The sequence below is a fragment of the Setaria italica genome, chromosome VI (assembly GCF_000263155.2).
Source record: "Setaria italica strain Yugu1 chromosome VI, Setaria_italica_v2.0, whole genome shotgun sequence".
NCBI classification, from domain to species: Eukaryota; Viridiplantae; Streptophyta; class Magnoliopsida; order Poales; family Poaceae; genus Setaria; species Setaria italica.
In genome coordinates, this window is record NC_028455.1 from 34,462,918 (window position 1) to 34,481,782 (window position 18,865).

At 45.8% G+C, this 18,865-nt stretch overlaps 4 protein-coding genes across 5 annotated transcripts in view; 2 read left to right on the forward strand and 2 right to left on the reverse strand.

The window, feature by feature from the left end:
* Positions 1-4,213: 4,213 nt before the first annotated feature.
* Positions 4,214-5,003, reverse strand: LOC101774919 (heat shock 70 kDa protein BIP4). Its single transcript, XM_022827803.1, has 2 exons — positions 4,724-5,003; positions 4,214-4,677 (listed from the first exon to the last, which is right to left on the reverse strand). Exons 1-2 carry the CDS (start codon positions 5,001-5,003, stop codon positions 4,214-4,216), a joined length of 744 nt encoding a protein of 247 aa, XP_022683538.1.
* Positions 5,004-5,299: 296 nt separating this feature from the next.
* On the reverse strand, positions 5,300-6,068 carry LOC111257545 (chaperone protein DnaK-like). Its single transcript, XM_022827305.1, has 2 exons — positions 5,690-6,068; positions 5,300-5,566 (listed from the first exon to the last, which is right to left on the reverse strand). Exons 1-2 carry the CDS (start codon positions 5,824-5,826, stop codon positions 5,458-5,460), a joined length of 246 nt encoding a protein of 81 aa, XP_022683040.1. The 5' UTR covers positions 5,827-6,068; the 3' UTR covers positions 5,300-5,457.
* A 4,879-nt stretch (positions 6,069-10,947) lies between these two features.
* On the forward strand, positions 10,948-15,777 carry LOC101773157 (transcription factor TGAL4-like). 2 transcript variants are annotated; one of them, XM_022827691.1, is made up of 9 exons: positions 10,948-11,220; positions 12,809-12,859; positions 12,984-13,043; positions 13,144-13,221; positions 13,314-13,356; positions 13,443-13,714; positions 13,957-14,193; positions 14,734-14,818; positions 15,318-15,777. In XM_022827691.1, exons 1-9 carry the CDS (start codon positions 11,176-11,178, stop codon positions 15,353-15,355), a joined length of 909 nt encoding a protein of 302 aa, XP_022683426.1. In that variant the 5' UTR covers positions 10,948-11,175; the 3' UTR covers positions 15,356-15,777. The 2 variants fall into 2 exon arrangements, with proteins under 2 accessions (XP_022683426.1, XP_022683425.1); XM_022827690.1 differs by having other exon boundaries at positions 10,954-11,220; positions 14,734-14,876.
* A 432-nt stretch (positions 15,778-16,209) lies between these two features.
* Positions 16,210-18,865, forward strand: part of LOC101775327 (pentatricopeptide repeat-containing protein At5g14770, mitochondrial) — a 2,985-nt gene continuing 329 nt past the window's right edge. Inside the window, exon 1 of the mRNA XM_022827805.1 lies at positions 16,210-18,729. Within this exon, the coding sequence (XP_022683540.1) occupies positions 16,210-18,729 (2,520 nt within the window). The remainder of the gene's footprint in view (positions 18,730-18,865) is intronic.

Genomic DNA, 18,865 nt, shown 5'->3' on the forward strand with positions numbered 1-18,865 from the left:
ACGAGCGTCGCGCCATTTCCTCTCCCTGCTCCGTGGACCTGGTCTATAAACAGAGTAGTAATGCATGGATTTCATTTTCCAGCACTAGGATTTCATTAAACATATGTAATTTTTTTAAAGAAAGCAGGAGCACTGCTAATCCATTGAAGGTAAATGTATGTAAATTGCACTACTAGGATAATGTTGTCACCTGTATTTTTGAGAAAGAAAGGTGAATATGTTTGCACGTTGGTTAAACTGTGTCAAATGTATCACTGTTGAACTTTGGAACCATGAGAAGCATGATCCACATGGACGTTTGAAAATCGGTGAAAAAGTGTTTTGGCATTTGGATAAATGATACTGGAACATCTACGGTTTCACGACGAAAATTATAATTCAGCGGATATTTCATGCTAAAAGTCAATTTTAGAAAAATATATCATATCGTATTTAAAGTTCAAATATGTCTGACTTTTTTTAAAAAAAAATGTACTCCGTATCTTACTTCTGACTTCACTTGAACAGTTGATGTTAATTGTATTCTCAAACTAAAGACTAAACTAAAAACCAGCAAGCAGCCAACGGTCCATGGACTAGGCTTAGGTAGATAGAGGAATTTTTTTCCCCTCTCCCTGAAGAGAGGGACATTGCACCGTATTCAGACGGGCAGTCGGTGTTTGCGCTGAATAATGTAACCTTGAGATTAACGACAGGTTAGCTTATCTTAGTAGTTGCAAAAGGAAATTTGAAATCGATGAGCTGCTTGCCTGAGACCTGCAGCCGTTTGGAGGCATCAGGCGCCGCCTTCTTGTCATCAGGGCTCAGGCAGCCTTCCCTGAATTCCCGCGGTTTCAGATAATTTCTTTGACCTTGGACTCTGCACCACCAAAAACTGGTGCTGCCAATCGCTTCCCAGCAAAGGATTTGCAGTCATGCACTGAACAGAGCGAAGGTTAACCAGGTTTGCCCGTCCTTTTTCTCAAATTGATACGAAATGCGAAAGTGACACTGAACAAGTGGTGGTGGCTTGTGTTGCCTCTGAATTTTCACTGACTTGTCTTTACCCATTTCCCAGCACTGACCTTTTGCCCCCTTGGTGAAGATTTACTATGGAATTCTGGCTTCTTCTTTTGTCAATGGGAATGATTGGGCATGCAGTAGACTTGGCCTACGAGAAGGAGAAGGCGTACAGGGACTGCATAATAAGCTGACAAACACAAGCAGCTGCATGGCCGACTCATGGTCGTCACTTGGTCATCAGTTTTTGACACCCAAAGTTTAGCAAAAAGAACTGGGATAGTAAACTGAGCAAAGAGATGCAGTGCATGCGTTCAGACGGCAGAAGGCTACTGCTGATTTACTAATTATTACCTCTCCAGTTTTAAATATATGAAATCTAGAATAAGTTAATTGAATCAATACGGAGGGAGTACTTTGGTGTGGCCGTGTCCCTTGCAGTATGTAGCAAACTAGGAGACTAGTCTGGCTCTAATTTACATATTTCTTGGGCATTTTTGCAATTTACTTACTGTATGTAGAGGTGTAATTTAGCTTAGCAAATTTAAGGATCGGGTTTAATAAGGATCGGACGTATGTAGGGGTGTAATTTAGCTTAGCAAATTTAAGGATCGGACTATAAGATTATATGATTTTGAACTAAAAATAGATAGAGCTAAATTGAATTGTGAAGAAGGTACGAGGGCCATGATCATTATCACCCTAACTGTACGGGATTTACTTACTGTACGTGGAAACTAGGAGAAATAATGTACCTCTGAGTAATGACAGTGTATTTACTTACTGTACGTGGTTTCCCTGAACAAGTACGGAGTTGTACCCACGACTTGAGCTCGTTGTACCTGTAGAAACAGAGATGAGAGATTCATGTGTACTTCACTAGTCAACTGCACGACACTACTACCATTCTACCAATCTACTAGTAGTACAGTGCTCCAGTTTGACTCGATTTGTCTCTTTCCGCGTCACATTCAGCAGCTGGATTTGAATATATAAACTGAATTCCATGGGCGATTCAAACAAAGCAACAATATAAAGTATCATACTCCGTACTTTAGTAGCTACTTAGTTCGGCATGGTCGTCAAACTCTTGGTCTTTAGCAGCCGCCGCTGGTGCTGCAAAGAAACGACAATCCAAGGCCCAAACTTTAGACGCCAGCCAAAGCGACCCAGGAATCAGAGTATCAGTTAAAGAATGACTCGACCAGCACACATGACAAACCAGAAATCCGCTGCAACTGCAAGCTTTTTTCCCTTTTCCGTTTGAGTTTTAGCATGCAGCGCCGAACGTTTAGATGTTAAGAGGAGGATGAAATATGAGGTAATTGTAAAACTAATTGCAGAAGTTCTTGGCCAATTCGTAATAATCCATCATTAACAAATGGTTACTATATCACCACATTGTCAAATCATGAACAAATTAGGTTTAATAGATTCGTCTCGCGAATTAGCCTCCATCTGTACAATTAGTTTTGTAATTAACCTATGTTTAATACTCCTAATTAGTATCAAACATCCGATGTGATGTGATCGGGGCTAAAGTTTAACCTGGAGCCAAACAGAGCCTTATGGCAATGCCGCAATGGCAACCTGATAAGAAATCGGAATTACTGTACGATAGAAACACCGTGCTTTTCTCATAGACAGGAAAACAAAGCTGTCTTATTCAGACGATATAGCCTGGTTTGGTTCGTTTGCTTATTTTTAAGCACCCGTCACATCGAATGTTTAGATACTAATTAGTAGTATTAAACGTAGACTATTTACAAAATCCATTACATAAGTGGAGGCTAAACGGCGAGATGAATCTATTAAGCCTAATTAGTCCATAATTTGACAATGTGTTGCTACAGTAAACGTTTGCTAATGATGGATTAATTAGGCTTAATAGGTTCGTCTCGCTGTTTAGCCTCCACTTATGTAATAGGTTTTGTAAATAGCCTACGTTTAATACTCCTAATTAGTATATAAACATTAATGTGACACTTGCTTAAAAATAAGCAAAGGGAACCAAACGTCCCGTCTTCGTCAGGGTCAAAAAGGAATGTCTTCATCAGGGTCTGCACTCTGCACACCTGGCTGGAAGCCTGTTTCTCCAGAGTCTTCTAGAAGCCTCTCGGATCGATCAAACGTGTCATCGGTCTCCTAGGGGCTAGTGCTAGTGGTTCTAGACTTCTAGAACTGGCCAAATAACGGAGGTTCGCCCTGACGTCACTGTGCGTCGGTTTTACAGTACCACACACAAAGAATACAGCACGTTACACGTAGGAATCTTCATCCAGGAGGATGTCAACTTGCGAAAGGACGAAGCTTGTGGGAAGCCTCTGCTTGCTGCAGAGCTTCATGTATCGTAGTTTTATTTTCGCTATTAGTGTTTTCTTTCAGTTCTTAGTAGTTTAAGAGTACCCGAGAACAATTCCGATCATGTAATCGCTACACATACGTATTCCGCTTTTCTAATCCTCCTTAAATGAAAGGCAGTGCTCCTACCACTGGTTAAAAATAACACGTGGACGTGGATGTGGATGGGCGCACTGAAAATTGCAAGGAGCACTATGCATTTCGAGTCTGCACACCTGGCTAGAAACAGTGAAACACCGGAAGAGCTCACTTGAAACATGCAGCGGTTAGCAGCAGCTAGCGTCAGAGCGAGGATCGGAGAGGTCTGAGCTTTGTCCTGGTAAACAACATCGGACTCCGAAGCAGGAGCCTCTCTTTTCCTCGGTCACTCGCACGCGCCTCCTGTGCCGGCAGCTTCAGCCGTGGCGGGTGGTAGCCGACGCGTGCACTGCCTGGCCGCGGAATCGCTGATCCAGCTGCGCCAACAAGACCGACGTCAAGCAGGTCACAGACAGAGCCAGCTTCCCCCCAAACGAGATGAGGACAGGCGAGCTCCACATACCAGGGTGACGAACCACATCCAGTATGAGATTTGCAATCAGGCATTCTGTAAACAACCGTCTTCAGACAACTTGTCAAGGAACTTTTCAAGACAATTAGGAGCACTTTTCCATAAAAACTTATCATCAAATTTTTGCCAAAAACTGAAATAATGGGATAATATATTTATGTAAGAATATAATGTACCACTGTGATGTTGTGACTTAATTTTGGAAGGTTACCATGATGATGTACATACAAACTTACACCTGAACTAACAAGCTAATTAGATAGTCTTTACCAAAAAAAAAAGACTCGGTAGCTTGTTACACATTCAATAAACAGAATATGCATGAACTACTGCTCCAAGAGCAGCTGCTTCATCTGGTTTCACCCTTATGCTTGGCTCCATCCCATTAAAGGATTCCTTGACAAGTCTCTGGATCTTTGGGATCATGGTGCTTGTACCAACAAGAATAATCTCATCGATCTTGATGTTGCCCCTCCTTTCCTCTGCTTCTAGCATCACTCTCCTTACCAACGCAACAACTCTGCGGAACGCATCATCGTTCAATTCCTCAAACTTTGACCGTGACAATGTCTCGGAGAAATCCACGCCGTCGAAAAGAGACTCAACAGTCACTTGAACATGCTCTTGGTTGCTCAATGCCTTCTTGGCACGCTCACATGCCGTCCTCAGTTTTGCAAGAGCGATCGAATCCCCACCGGCGTCCTTTCCGTGCTTCATCCTCACTAGCTCGGCGAAATAGTCCACGACCTTCTGATCAAAATCATCTCCTCCAAGGAAAGGATCATCCCGGGATTGCGCGGATTCCAAGCGAACGATCCATAAGCGTGACGACGCTCGCATCAGCCGTGCCGCCTCCGACATGGAGCACTAGTGCGTTGGCGCCCTCTCGCAGCTTGGTGCGGAGGCCATAAGCGACGGCAACTGAAATGGGTTCGGGGACCATGTCCACTATGTGTAGCCCGGCAAGCATGCCGGCCATCATAGCCGTGTCCCTGGACCGCCCACTGTAATGCTGCGGAATGGTCATGACGGCGTAGTCGACCGGACCGCCGAGGTACTCCATGGCCTTGTCCTTGAGCTGGGCGATCACCATGGACGCCACCTTCATCAGGCTGAGCTGCTTCACTGTACCGTCCTTGGACTTGACGTGGATGCTCGGCGTCTGGAAGTCTCTTGCAGTGATCTTGTACGGAGCACGCTTGATGGCTGTCTGCACGATGTCGCCCTCGTACCAGTGGTTTGATGTCAAGGACCTGGGCGCCTAGAGTCGGAGGCCCCTGACTCCTCAGTTCATAACTCGAACCAGGTAGTGGAGGTGCCAGGGTTTTGCCTGACTACCACAGCAGGAGGTGAGATTAAGAACAACAGAGAGAGGGGGAGGTTTGGGAAACTTCTTTTCTTACTTCCTTCAACGAGTACAGGGGTACCTATAGGAGCTCTGCTCCATTGCTACTTGCGCCAGCCATTAACTGCTAGCTGGCTAATTAATTCCTTAATCTCTTCAACTTCTACTTAATTGCCTTAGAGATTGCAGCCCCTCCAGCCGCCTAAACCTCCTTGGGTTCTTCCAGGCCATGCGCACCCTTGAGTTCTGCTCCGGCTGCACCTCGTGTTCGAGGCCGGCGGCTGTACTGTCGGCCCCACATGACATTTGATCTGTTATTAACGACCATCTAATTATTAATCTTACTCTACTGCTGTACGTATTTGGTTGTCGTAATCATGCAGGATATGATCGAGTAGCTAACCAGCGACAACGAGTAGCTGCATGCTGTTTACCTTAGCCCGAGCAAGCGCTTGAAACCGAAGATCACGGCTTCAGGATCAGCGCCGGCGTGGTTCCTGGCGGCCTCGCCGACGAGGGTGGCGCCGTCGTCGGTGAAGGCGACCCAGGACGGGATGTAGAATTGGAACATGGTGTCGGTCTTGGCGGGGGCATAGCCGGCGATGCAGGAGTTGGTGTTACGCAGATCGATGCCGACCACTTGGACGGGCGGCGGGTACCAGAGATGCGATCCCGCACGAAGTCCGTGTACATATCCGGGAGACCGGGATGGGGAATTTGGAGCCCCGACGCCGAGGAAAGCAAGCAAACGAACGCCAGCGATATCTGAAGAAGAGTAGCCGCCGCTACGCGGCGATCGCCGGCAGCAGCCATCGCGACAAGAGATCCAGAGGGGATCGTGGTTTGTTTGCATCTCTTGGATTCTCGGTTATAGATATAGGCGGCGGATGGGAGCTATTCCGTTTCGGTTTGGAGTACGAGACTGGTTGTGGCTGATGTGGTGGGGAAGCTACGTTAGATCACTCTAAGAGTCTTCTAATTTTTTTTTTCAAAACTATATATTGGGGGCTCTTCTAAAATTTTCTTTCCCCAAAATATTATCATCCTATAGCAGATCTCTAAAAAACTAGCCTCCTCAATATTTCAAAATAGGCCACGTCATCACGATTTTGCGCTTAAAGTCCATAGAAGAAAACCCACCTCGGACTTAAACCCTCACTTTTTTCCTTGCAAAACAACCCCTCTCACCCTTTTTTGCTCGCACGGTCAAGGCGGCATGGGCTTGACCGCCAGTTTCCTCGCTGGCGACGAGCTAGCCGATGATGAGACCATGTCGTGGCCGATGATGAGACCATGTCGGGGGAGCATCAGTGACGCGAGGCACATCTATTTTGGTGGTTTTCATCGAGGGGTATTGGCTGGAGCCAGGTCGGTGGCGTGCGAGCGGAGGTCGGGGCCAAGCAGCAACGGTGGCCAGGGATCTCCAGTCCCTGGTGCAGGAAGCCATGTGGCGGGCAGTGAGTGAGTGGTTGAGGGGGTAGAGGAGCAAGTGTGTGAGCTTCCCACCACCGCCACCCCTCGCCCCGCCGCCGTTGCAGAGCTTCCTGCCATGCACGCACACCAAATCTCGTGGGAAGCCTCTCTCGCGTGCGGGAAGGGGGTGATTGGGGGAGGAAGACGTCGCGCATAAGGCTCTGTTTTGGCGTCGCGAATTAATTGGGGAAGTTTTGAGGAAGCTGTTGGAGTCTTTTTTTTTTCTTTTTTCTCCCTAAACAAGGTACTAGAAGTAGGATACATATTCTTTTTGAGTTGCTCTTAGGAAACGGGCAAGTTTACCGGGACAACCTGGTAACAATCAGAATTATTCTGGTTGATGATGCATCAGCACCCCTCGCATGGAGATCAGCAAAGATGCATGAATGGACTGTCAGACAGTGAACCAAATGTCTAAGCGTGTGTTTGGTTTGGAGACCAGATGGGATGAGTCGGTCCCGTCCTATTTTTTTTGGATGGGATCGTCCCGACTCGTGTTTGGTTGACAAGGATGGATTCGTCCCGATTTTTTGTTTGATTGGAGGCACTGCACTACGTGGGATGAGCACCGTTTTTTTTCTTCCGTTAGCCTCTGTCAGCGGGCCCCACTTGTCACTCTAACAACACATCTTCTCCCCCAATCTTCTTCCTCAGTGACCTCACCCCCGCCTGCGCTTGGGGAGCTCGCCCGGCCTGCCATGGGCACTGGAAGCGCCGCCTGGGAGCATCCCGTCCCGTTCCATCCCATCTTTGAAAACAAAGTCATCATAAGAGGCTGTGAGCTGAAAAAAAAGTAGGTTCTTCTGATTCCGTGAAGTGATTTTCCATCCTGATTTGAAAAGTTTATGCTAGAGAATCAATTTCGCCCACAGAATTACTTCTCTTAGAGAATCAGTTCCCATAGAGAATCAGAATCAGATGGAGCTCTACCAGACAGACCCTTACATGCCAAATTTATCTCCTTTTATAAACGTCTGATGTGGAATCACACAATAGTGGAATTCTCTTTCAGTACATATGCTAAGCCTAGCTTGTATATGTTTTTTTTCACAGTTGTGTACATAGTGCAAGCAAACTAGCTAGTTGAGTCACATGACAACTAACTAGTTCAGGTTTTACTTTAGGAACCAACGGTGAAGTTTCTGAGTTGCACTTTTGGCAGAATAACTCAAGCCATGAAGTGTATCTTTCAGTTGCTGTCTAATTTTTGTTCACTAAGCTGTCAAAACATATAGTACACATTATTTAACCCTGGTCCAACACAGCAATGACAGGTGACATATTAGCTAGCAAATTAAAACAAGCCCGTTGAGTGATTAGACTTGAATCGGGAGATTTATTAACATGTTATAGTTGTTGGGATTAGGTTTTGTTTGAGAAGCCATGGATGTTGACTCATTAACAGGGGACAATAATGGTGAGCAAATTTAAATCAGGAATCAAGAGGACATATAAATATTGTTGGTTGCCTTTCCACTCGGTATGATCATTACATAAATATTGGAGAATTGTAGTTGCTAGCTAACAGATATAAGGTTCCTCAAAGGCAGACTTGTTTTTCTACAGCTTTAGGGTCAGATATGCTTCAGTTAGTTATTTTTATCTTGGAATTGTTGATCTATTTTAAAATATATAAACAACACATTGTTTAATGTTTTTTGTAAAAAAAATGAAAAGTTCATGTTGAGAGCTAGATAAGACCGTAAACATCTATGACTGGGCCATGGTATGTGCATAAATAAAGGTAGGACGTAGTGCAAAGAAATGTTAAAATATGGTTCGTGATGTCGTTTTGACTTTTCTGTTCTTATTTGCTGGTTTTTTCTCCCTCTCTCTAGCTTAATGAAATGGAAGAGATACTCCCTTTATTTTCAAAAGATAAAAATGTGTACATTTATGACTAGAATGTGTTTCCCTTTATTTCAAATCAGAGATTGACATCCATGGTCAAAGACTAATTACAAGTCTAAATGTGATGGATGGTGTGGCATCGTTGAGTAGAAAGCCAGTTGCTGCAAGAAATAATTTTGAAGCTAATTAGCAACATTAACACTTGAAAAATTAAAGTGCCTCTACCCATATCAATCAATCCACATGTATTTCAACTGTGGAACAAAAGAAGGGCATGCAATAAAGAAAAATAAAATTAGAGGGACATGATGGGGCCAACCGAAGAGAGAAAGACCCTAAACCTTCTCCTCCCCCCTCTCTCTCTGAGACTCTGACTCTCTCTCTCTCCCCTCTCTCCCTCTCTGCCTAAGGATAGAGAAGAACAAAGTCACAGTATAATAGGCAGCCTAGCTATAAGGACAAGATCTTCCTCTGAACTGTGGGATTGGCACACCTATAGAAGCTGAAACTATTATAGTGTCATGTCAACAAGAAGCTGCGTGTGAGCAAGAGCAACTCAGAACACAAAGGGTACGTAGATCGCCTGCCCTCCAACTCTCCTCCAAGGGCTCCAAGTTACTTTGTGGTGACTCCTGAGCTCTTGCTTGTTGTATATATCCCAATCCCGGTATGTCTTCGACTCCACCATCTTTCCATACATGTTCTGACCTAACCGCGTGTAGCATCATGGAGACATGGACATCTGATTTGATGTTTCTGCATTCTGGATGCAGAAGCTAGCTAGCAGGGTAGTCAACAATCTTGAAGGAGAGCAAGGATTTGTGTTGTTCGTCTTGGCGTGCCTCAGGATGGGAGAGACCAGTACTAGTACTAGTCATTCAAGACAAGATCCTTCTCTTCTTGGCGATGGCTTTCTTCTTGGCTATGGCTTCCATGGTGCCATCTCTCGGCTAGGCACCTCCAGGCCCATCACAAGACTTGTACGGACCCACTCAAGGGAATATACCCGGAACCTACTCGGACATGAAGACTACTCTGCAGGGCGCGTAGGCTTCATGGACTCCCCGAAGACTAGTCGGGTCAAAAGGAAACTACTCTACCGAGTTAGAGTAGGACTCTGTAAACATACTCAACTAGGACTCATACACAATCTACCGTGTAACTCTGCTCTCCCGACTATATAAGGGCGGGCATGGACCCGCTTCAAACAACGAAGAACAAGATCAATACAACCTACACACAAGACATAGGGTATACGCGATCTAGCGGCCTGAACCTGTCTAAATCGTGTTCCTTGTGTCACCATCGACTCCTTGATTCTAAACGACACCCACCGCACAAAAGATCACCTTGGGTACTCCTTAGGCGGGTTGCCGGTCTAAAACACCGACACCATTGCCAACTCCACTCCTCCTGCAAACTTCTTGTAAGAACTGCACCCTTGACCCTCCTCCATCCCCTCCCGTCTTGGCAGCAACGATTTATGCAAATGTAAAATTAGAGATGATTGAGTAGCACCACCTTGCACTTGTTTCTGAATTTATGCAATTTTTTGCATGAGAAGCTCACATTTAAAATTCTCGAATTTATGCAATTTCTCTAGATTTGCTCTCCTCTAATTGCTACTACTTGCCGTTTCACATGCATGCCTAGCACTGGCAGTGACCAAGGAGGAGGTACCTATTTTGGAGAGCTGGAAGAGGCTTTCATGCATCAGGTTACCTCACTCAGAAGAACTCAACAGGCTACAACCACCTCCACGGCTCACCATGGAGACACCAAGCGTAAGCCAACTCCCCACCACCTCTCTCTCTGACCAAGACCAAGAAGACACACAACTGTTTCTCTCTCTGGCTGGCCAAGGCCAAAAACACACAACCTTGTGAGGCACTTTTCCAATAGGTTAGGGCATTGTAGTCAAAAGCAACCATGCAGGAGTGGCGGCTGTGCAGCTGTGCTGCTTGTGTGGTGTGACTACCTCGTGATTCCTCTCTCTCCCCCTCTCCATCTGTCTCTTCTCTCTTGCAACGAGTTGAACAGTTGATCTCCATGGTAGTACTAGTACAACAGTGCCACACTACCAAGTACTAACACGCTGGCTGACTGGCTCTCTGCAGGCACAAGCTCAAAGAGAATAACTCTACTCACTTTCACTGACACAGTGGCCCCCACTTCTCTTCCCTTGTCCTTGTGATCCCAATGCACACCCCTTTCAGTTTCACCTCTGGTAGATTACTTTGGATGCATGTCTTGATCTCCTCCTCCCCTATGAAATCTTCTTGCAGCCTTTTCCACTGTTGCTACTGCTACTGGCAACGGCCCTATATGTCCACGGCTTCCCAGCTTGGCCTATGACGATGAGGTCTGTTCACACACCCAAGGTATGGACTATGGACTAGCTACGAGTATAGAGTTGTCTGTGCATCTAGCTAGTTAGTACAAGCAAGAACACAAGTTGCAACTGCTCTCCCTTTTGCTTTTGCACTATTAGGAGGGCTCAAATTTGACGGTAGACAACACAGACGACTCGAAGAGCAGCAGCAAGAACACCAACAATCACTCCTCAGATCACCAGCTCGGAGCAGCAGCAGCAAACATGGCCAGCCAATTTGATCAAGTTCCACAGCAGATTCAGCACAAGGTATGTAGGCGTTTCTCTGTGATATGTCCACGGCTCTGCATCTCACAACTTTTTTTTATGCATCTGTTCTTCTTGGATGTGTTCTTGGCTTCTGCATCCATCTCTCCTGCTCATCCTTATCATGGAAAATGCAATGTATATCTTGTTCCCTATACTGGCCTCATGTCGCTGGCTAGCCCACAAAAGGCCACAACTTCCAAGATACTCATGCCGCTAGCTACATGCTCCTATCGGTAGAGGAACACTGTTCCAGGGCATTTATCATCTGCTTGCTGCTCCCAATATTGCCAATCCCAATTCCCAACACATTAGGTGAATCTTTTGGCCCCTAGGGCCCTATACAGAAATAAGAAAAATCTTCTACCAAGAACTAGTCCTCTATTTTATGCGCCTAGAAGAACTAGCCATTCTAGGGGGTGTTTGGATCCCCGGGCAAAATTTAGTCCCTGTCACATCGAATGTTTAGATACTAATTAGGAGTATTAAACATAGACTATTTACAAAATCTATTGCACAGATAGAGGCTAAACGGCGAGATGAATCTATTAAGCCTAATTAGTCCATGATTTGACAATGTGCTGCTACAGTAACCATTTGCTAATGATGGATTAATTAGGCTTAATAGATTCGTCTCACCGTTTAGCCTCCATCTGTGTAATTAGTTTTATAATTAACTCACATTTAGTCCTTCTAATTAGCCTCTGAATATTGATGTGACATGGACTAAACTTTAGCTCCAGGATCCAAACACCCCCTAATTATTCTAGATCAACAATCTATTTGTTGTAGGTGTGGATAAGTCCAGTAGAGGATATGTTAGGTTAGTGCATGATGGATCATGTACTGCAATTGGTCCTGCAAAAGGAGACAAGTTAGCATTCTTTTAATATGATTATTGTCTATATCTTCCAAACTTGTGCCCTAATAGAAATGCACCAACTGATGCTTAAATAATGGGAACTTCGGGTCAGTGGTGCTTTAGGTACTTTCTGGTCAATTTGATCAACTGCCAAGATATATTGGGTGAAAACATTGTATATTAACTGGATGATTCACACTTAACCTAAAGAAACTTTGCAAGTTAGGGCGTGACAACAACATAAACAAAAAGCAAAACCAAGTTTTGTCTGTTCTAAGGTAGGATGGCTTCCACCAAATGTACACTACTGTTTTTTTAGTTCTGCTTGATGTAACTGGAATGTCGTGATCTTATTATATACTATTTAGGTCATTGACACATAGTTGAACAACAATATTCATTACCAGGGAAAACACCATTACTAGGGAAAACACCATTAGTACCGGTTGGGAACCCACTTTAGTACCGGGTGGACCGAGTAGACCTTTAGTACCGGGTGGAACCGCCACCCGGTACTAAAGAGGGTCACATGGGACTCCTTGGGGACTATCCATTAGGCCCAGTACTTCACATTAGTACCGGATCAAAATGCAACCGATACTGAGTCTCGGGACGAATGTTCATTTTTTTAATAGTGATTGTTATTCCACTTCTCTCCTGTTGTCTATTTCTACTCAGGTTTAGCAATTAAAATGTTGTGACTTGTTCATGTGTCTACTTGGTATGCAGGACATGGCTACAGGTTCCACTCCGAAGACTGGCAAGGCTCTTGATCCAAAGGTCTCTCTCTTTGGGCTATTTCAATCACCTTTTTGACAGTACCTCAGGGTGCTGCAGTTTACGATGTGTAGGAAGTATTTGAGGATCTTGACAATAAAAGTTTTTATTCTTTTGGTGTCAGCAGACAGTCAGAAGACTTGCTCAGAATCGCGAAGCTGCACGCAAAAGCCGGCTGCGAAAGAAGGTGAGTGACTTTTCGAGCATCAGCTACTTGGAAACTGGAATTTTTCAGCTGTGACTTTCCCAAATTGTTGACAGGTAAAATTTTTGTCAATGTGCCATAGGCTTACATCCAGCAACTTGAGAGCAGCAAACTGAAACTTGCTCAGATGGAACAGGACGTGCAGCGAGCCCGTTCCCAGGTACAAATTGTACCCCTGTGTGTGTGTTTGCCTGCTGACTACGAACTCAACATCTGAAACAATGAGATCTCTGAACTTGTATGTGTTTTTAGGGTCTCTTTCTTGGAGGAGGTCCAGGTGCAAACACCAGCTCAGGTTGTCTGTAATTTGATCCTCCTTTCTCAACGTTCTCTTCATCAGCATGTGTTGTCTTACTGGATATAGTGGCCGTCCATGGTCAGGCGCCGCGATGTTCGACGTGGGGTACGCCCGATGGCTGGACGACCACGGCCGGCGCATGGCCGAGCTGCAGGGAGCCCTGCACGCGCATCTGCCGGATGGTGACCTCAGAGCCATCGTCGACGACACCCTGACTCACCATGACGAGCTCTTCCAGCTCAAGGTCGTGGCAGCCAAGTCCGACGTGTCCCACCTCATCACCGGGGCGTGGACGACCCCGGCGGAGCGTTGCTTTCTCTGGATGGGTGGATTCAGGCCCTCTGATCTGCTCAAGGTATGAACTTGTGTCTGACAACCGATAAACATACAAGCTACCTTCCCCAAGATTCGTAAGCTGAATTAAGGTTGATTTTGTCAGTTGACACACGCAGGTCAAGCAAAAACCTCACTCACTAGACAGTTTGTTATTACGGTGAATCAGTTCATTCACCAATCAAACTAGTAGAGTGAAAATGGACTCGAGCTAAATATGAGCTCATACATGTATGGTTTACTAACCTTCTCATGTTTCTGCAGACACTGCTACCCCAGCTAGATCCCCTGACTGAGCAGCAAGTGGTAGGCATATGCAACCTTCAACGGTCATCACAGGAGGCAGAGGAAGCTCTCTCCCAGGGCCTGGAGCAGCTGCATCAGTCACTAGCTGACACCATGGCAGGTGGATCTCTGATTGACGACATCAACATGAGCTTCATGGGTCAAATGGCCCTTGCCCTCGGCAAGCTGGCAAACCTTGAAGGTTTTGTGATACAGGTTATGGTTTCTCATCAAATCTTGAATCTCAATCAATACATCACTATGTCAGTATTATATTTACCATATAGATATTAGATACTACACAAGGGCTGATATGGTACTCCTCATTTCAATCAACTTTGTAGACGAGCAATGAAATACGTGATGAAAAAAAATAGTTGCAGCAATAATTTATCCAGGGAAACTTTATCCATCTGGTCCCACCTGCATCATATTACCTCATCAGTACCACTAGCGTCCCAAATAGGCAACTGTTCTTTGTAGACAATGTCAAAAATTTAATTTATAGAATTTGCAACGCATTATATAAGATCATGCCATCAGCAATTATACATGTTTATGTCTGTCTGCATTCTGGAAAGAAATGACTTGTCAACTAGACATGTAACAATATGCTTTTGGAATGCATCTGCATAAGTATAATCATAGCATGGGGTAACCATAAGTCTATTCTTCAGTAGCAATTACTTAAAACTAATAGGATGCCAAGAATAATGTCCCTGCAATGTGTGCTAAAACGAAATGTTTAATTTCCAGGCTGATAACTTGAGGCAGCAGGCTCTTCATCAGATGCACCGGATTCTGACAGTTAGGCAGGCAGCTAGGTGTTTCTTGGCCATTGGTGAGTACCACAATCGTCTTCGTGCCCTAAGCTCCCTCTGGGCTTCTCGACCTCGAGAGTAAGCACCATGCAGTTCCTATATTGTCCCTACCTTAAGTTGATTTAAGAAAGAAGTACCCAACCGCTAGTCGTTGAAGGTAGTATTCAGTATTCACTAATGATTGGGCAATTGAAGTACACATTAAACAAGATTGATCCAGGGATTCTGTAGAGGCATCCTAAATTACTACCAAGATGTGCCCTACTAAATCAGCAGGGAATGGACCGCCCTCCTACCAGCAATCAAAAGTCAGCAAGCAACCATACCAAAAAAAATAAAAATAAAGTCCATACTCCCTTAAAAAAAAGGGCCATGCTATGGCACATTTTTCTCTTTCCAGATGTTTGGCCAACTAACTGGATTCTATAAATTTAAAGAATTAGCTGAATAGCTATAGCATATTTTTTCAAGATGCTTCCCCAATGTATTTATTATTGATAGTGCCTGTATTGCCTGCAGGATGCTGGTGGCAGATGAAGGCAATTGTGGAGAGATAAGCGTTGCGACACAGCCATCCCAAAGCCAATTTTCCAGCCTTCTGACGCATGCTGTGGAACTAACCTTCAGCTTAGGAGCAAGAGAAAAATGACCGGGAAGAGAAGTTTTGGATGCTGGAAGACATCTGGGCTACAGAAGAGAGCTGGGAAGTGCAGGAAGCTTTAGAACAAGGAGTGTTTCTGGAATTTTCTTTTTGGGGAACCAGTGTTTCTGAGGATGTGCAGAGAGAAACAGCTGCTAGGAGGCGCTGAAAATTCTAGATCCCATTGTCCACATTATGATAAATAAGCGCCTTCAGATCCTCTTACTACGAAATCAATGGTCCATGAATGATCCGGATGCATTTTGCAAATTGTATCAGTACTAGATTGCTTTGCAAGTGTTAAGATTGAGTCATGAATGATCCATGCTTATAGTAAAATTTCATGTATAAGACAGTCGCTGAAAGTCTGAAACCAGGGTTGCTGGACATCCCCCACAGGCAAAAAAAAAAAAAAAAAAAAAAATCACCTACTATTTGCAGTGTGCCACTTGCCAGATTCACACTATGTGCACTTGCCAGGCCCACAACCCCTCCGCCCCTCCCTCTCCCCCAATCCCCCAGACGGCCAAATCCCCACCGCCGCCTCTCTCTCGGCTCTCGCATCTGAGCATCTGGCGACTGGCGGCCCGCCGCCCCCTACCCCCACCGCACGGTGCCTCGCCCTCCCTGCGGGCCTCGTCGCCTCAGCTGCCGTCGCAGCTCCCTCCCTGGCTCTCGCATCTGGCTCACTCTGTTCTTTCTGAACGCTAGGTTCCGGCCTGCCCACCCCCACTCGTCGCCGACGGCCGCCGCTACGCTCCTCCCCCTCCCATGCCGGCCCCTCCTCAAGCACTAACCCCCACCCTCCACGCATCCTTCCTGTGCTCCCTCGCGCTCACCCTCCTCCGAGCCGGCCGCCTCTCCGCCGCCTCCCAAATCGTCTCCTCGTTCCCCGCCTCCCCTCCGGCTAGCCTCCTCCGCCGCCTCATCCCTGCCCTTGCTTCCTCGGGCCTCGCCGCCGCCGCAGTCCGCTTCCGCCCCCTTCCAGGTGACCCCCACACACTCAACTCGATCATCCTCTCCTACTGCAAGCTCCGCTTGCTCCGCCCCGCGCTGGGCCTCCTGCGTTCCTCCTCCACGCCGCAGTCTCAGGTTGCGGTTGATACCGTTAGCTACAACATATTCCTCGCTGGCCTCTCCGAGCAGGGCCATGGGAAGCTCGCTCCGCCCGTGCTTGCCGAGATGTGCAAGCGCGGCGTGCCCTTCGATGGGGTCACCGTCAACACGGTGCTCGTGGGGTTGTGTAGGAGCGGCCTGGTGGATGAAGCCGCGAGATTGACCGAGATGTTGGTCGGAGGCCGAGGAATCGGCAGCTTAGATGTGGTGGGATGGAATGCCCTCATTGATGGGTACTGTAAAGTCCAGGACATGGCCGCAGCATTGGCTGTGGCGGAGAGGATAAGGAAACAAGGGGTGCCGCTTGATGTCGTGGGGTACAATAGCTTAGTTGCTGGGTTTTGCCACTCCGGCGATGCTGGTGCTGCATGGGACATGGTGGAGGCAATGAAGGCGGATGGCGTGGAGCCGAATGTGGTGACATACACTGCGTTCATTGGGGAGTATTGTAAGCGCAAGGGGATTGAGGAGGCATTCAATTTGTACGAGGGAATGGTGAGATTTGGTGTGCTGCCGGATGTGGTCACACTTAGTGCTCTTGTCGATGGCCTCTGCAGGGATGGCCGGTTCTCAGAAGCATATGCACTTTTCAGGGAGATGGACAACATTGGAGCTCCACCGAACCATGTCACATATTGTACACTTATCGATTCATTAGTGAAAGCGCGGAGGGTCAAGGAATCTTTTGGTCTCTTGGGAGAGATGGTTTCAAGGGGTGTGGTCATTGATCTGGTCATGTATACAGCTATGATGGACTGTTTAGGTAAGGAAGGGGAGATTGAGGAAGTGAAGGACATACTTCAGCATGCTCTATTGGATAATCTCACCCCCAATTGTGTTACTTACACTGTACTGATCGATGCACACTGCAGAACAGGCAATGTCGACGGGGCAGAGCAGGTGCTGTTGCAAATGGAGGAGAAATCTGTTAGCCCAAATGTTGTTACATTCTCATCAATCCTCAATGGTCTTGTTAAAAGAGGATACCTCAATAAAGCAGCTGATTATATGAGGAAGATGAAGGACAGTGGGATTGCTCCTAATGTTGTGACTTATGGAATACTTATTGACGGCTTCTTCAAGTTCCAAGGGCAAGAAGCAGCTCTTGATGTGTACCAGGATATGTTGCATGAGGGTGTTGAAGCAAACAACTTTGTTGTTGACTCACTGGTAAATGGTCTGAGAAAGAATGGGAACATAGAGGATGCTGAAGCATTGTTTAAAGATATGGGTGAACGTGGTCTGTTGCTAGACCATGTAAACTATACCACCTTAATCGACGGGCTTTTTAAAACAGGAAACATGCTAGCTGCTTTTAAGGTTGGTCAGGAGTTGATGGAGAGAAACCTGTCACCTGATGCTGTTGTCTATAATGTGTTTATCAATTGCCTTTGCATGCTTGACAAGTATAACGAAGCAAAATCTTTTTTGAAAGAGATGAGAAATATGGGCATAGAACCTGATCAAGCATCATATAACACTCTGATTGCTGCACTGTGCAGGGAAGGAAAGACCTCCAAAGCTCTAAAGCTACTGGATGAAATGAAGCGGAGTTCTATAAAGCCTAATCTTATCACATATACTACACTTGTTGTGGGTCTTCTTCATGCTGGGGTTGTGGAGAAGGCAAAATATTTGCTAAATGAGATGGCTTCTGCTGGATTCACTCCAACATCTCTGACCCATCGAAGGGTACTGCATGCATGTTCTGGAAGCAGGAGATTGGATGTGATTTTGGAAATTCATGAATGGATGATGGATGCTGGTCTTCATGCTGACATCATTGTCTATAATACACTTGTGAATGTTTTGTGTTGTCATGGAATGACAAGGAAAGCTAAAGTTGTTTTGGATGAAATGTTGGGGAGAGGAATTGCACCAGACACTATCACATTCAATGCTTTGATTCTCGGCCATTGTAAGAGTAGCCATTTAGATAATGCATTTGCAATGTATGCTCAGATGCTTCGTCAAGGGCTCTCACCAAATATTGCTACATTCAACACACTTCTGGGAGGTCTTGAGTCTGCTGGAAAAATTGGAGAAACGGATACTGTTCTCAGTGAGATAAACAAGATGGGTCTTGAACCCAATAATCTCACCTATGATATACTGGTGACAGGATATGCAAAGAAAAGCAATAAAGTTGAAGCACTGAGGCTGTATTGTGAGATGGTGAGTAAAGGCTTTATTCCCAAAGCAAGCACGTATAATTCACTCATAAGTGATTTTGCTAAAGCTGGAATGATGAACCAAGCTAAAGAGATGTTCAAAGAAATGAAAAGGAGAGGGGTTTTACATACGTCCTCAA

Excerpts from the sequence above, each read along its gene's own strand:
- LOC101773157 (XM_022827690.1), top strand. The coding sequence starts at position 11,176 with ATGGCCAGCCAATTTGATCAAGTTCCACAGCAGATTCAGCACAAG. Across the intron at positions 13,044-13,143 it reads AAAGCCGGCTGCGAAAGAAG|GCTTACATCCAGCAACTTGA; the intron begins GTGAGTGACTTT and ends AATGTGCCATAG. Across the intron at positions 13,222-13,313 it reads TGCAGCGAGCCCGTTCCCAG|GGTCTCTTTCTTGGAGGAGG; the intron begins GTACAAATTGTA and ends ATGTGTTTTTAG.
- LOC111257545 (XM_022827305.1), bottom strand. The coding sequence starts at position 5,826 with ATGTTCCAATTCTACATCCCGTCCTGGGTCGCCTTCACCGACGACGGC. Across the intron at positions 5,567-5,689 it reads AAGCGCTTGCTCGGGCTAAG|ATCAAATGTCATGTGGGGCC; the intron begins GTAAACAGCATG and ends CGTTAATAACAG.
- LOC101774919 (XM_022827803.1), bottom strand. The coding sequence starts at position 5,003 with ATGGTGATCGCCCAGCTCAAGGACAAGGCCATGGAGTACCTCGGCGGT. Across the intron at positions 4,678-4,723 it reads CGTCGTCACGCTTATGGATC|GAGATGATTTTGATCAGAAG; the intron begins GTTCGCTTGGAA and ends CTTTCCTTGGAG.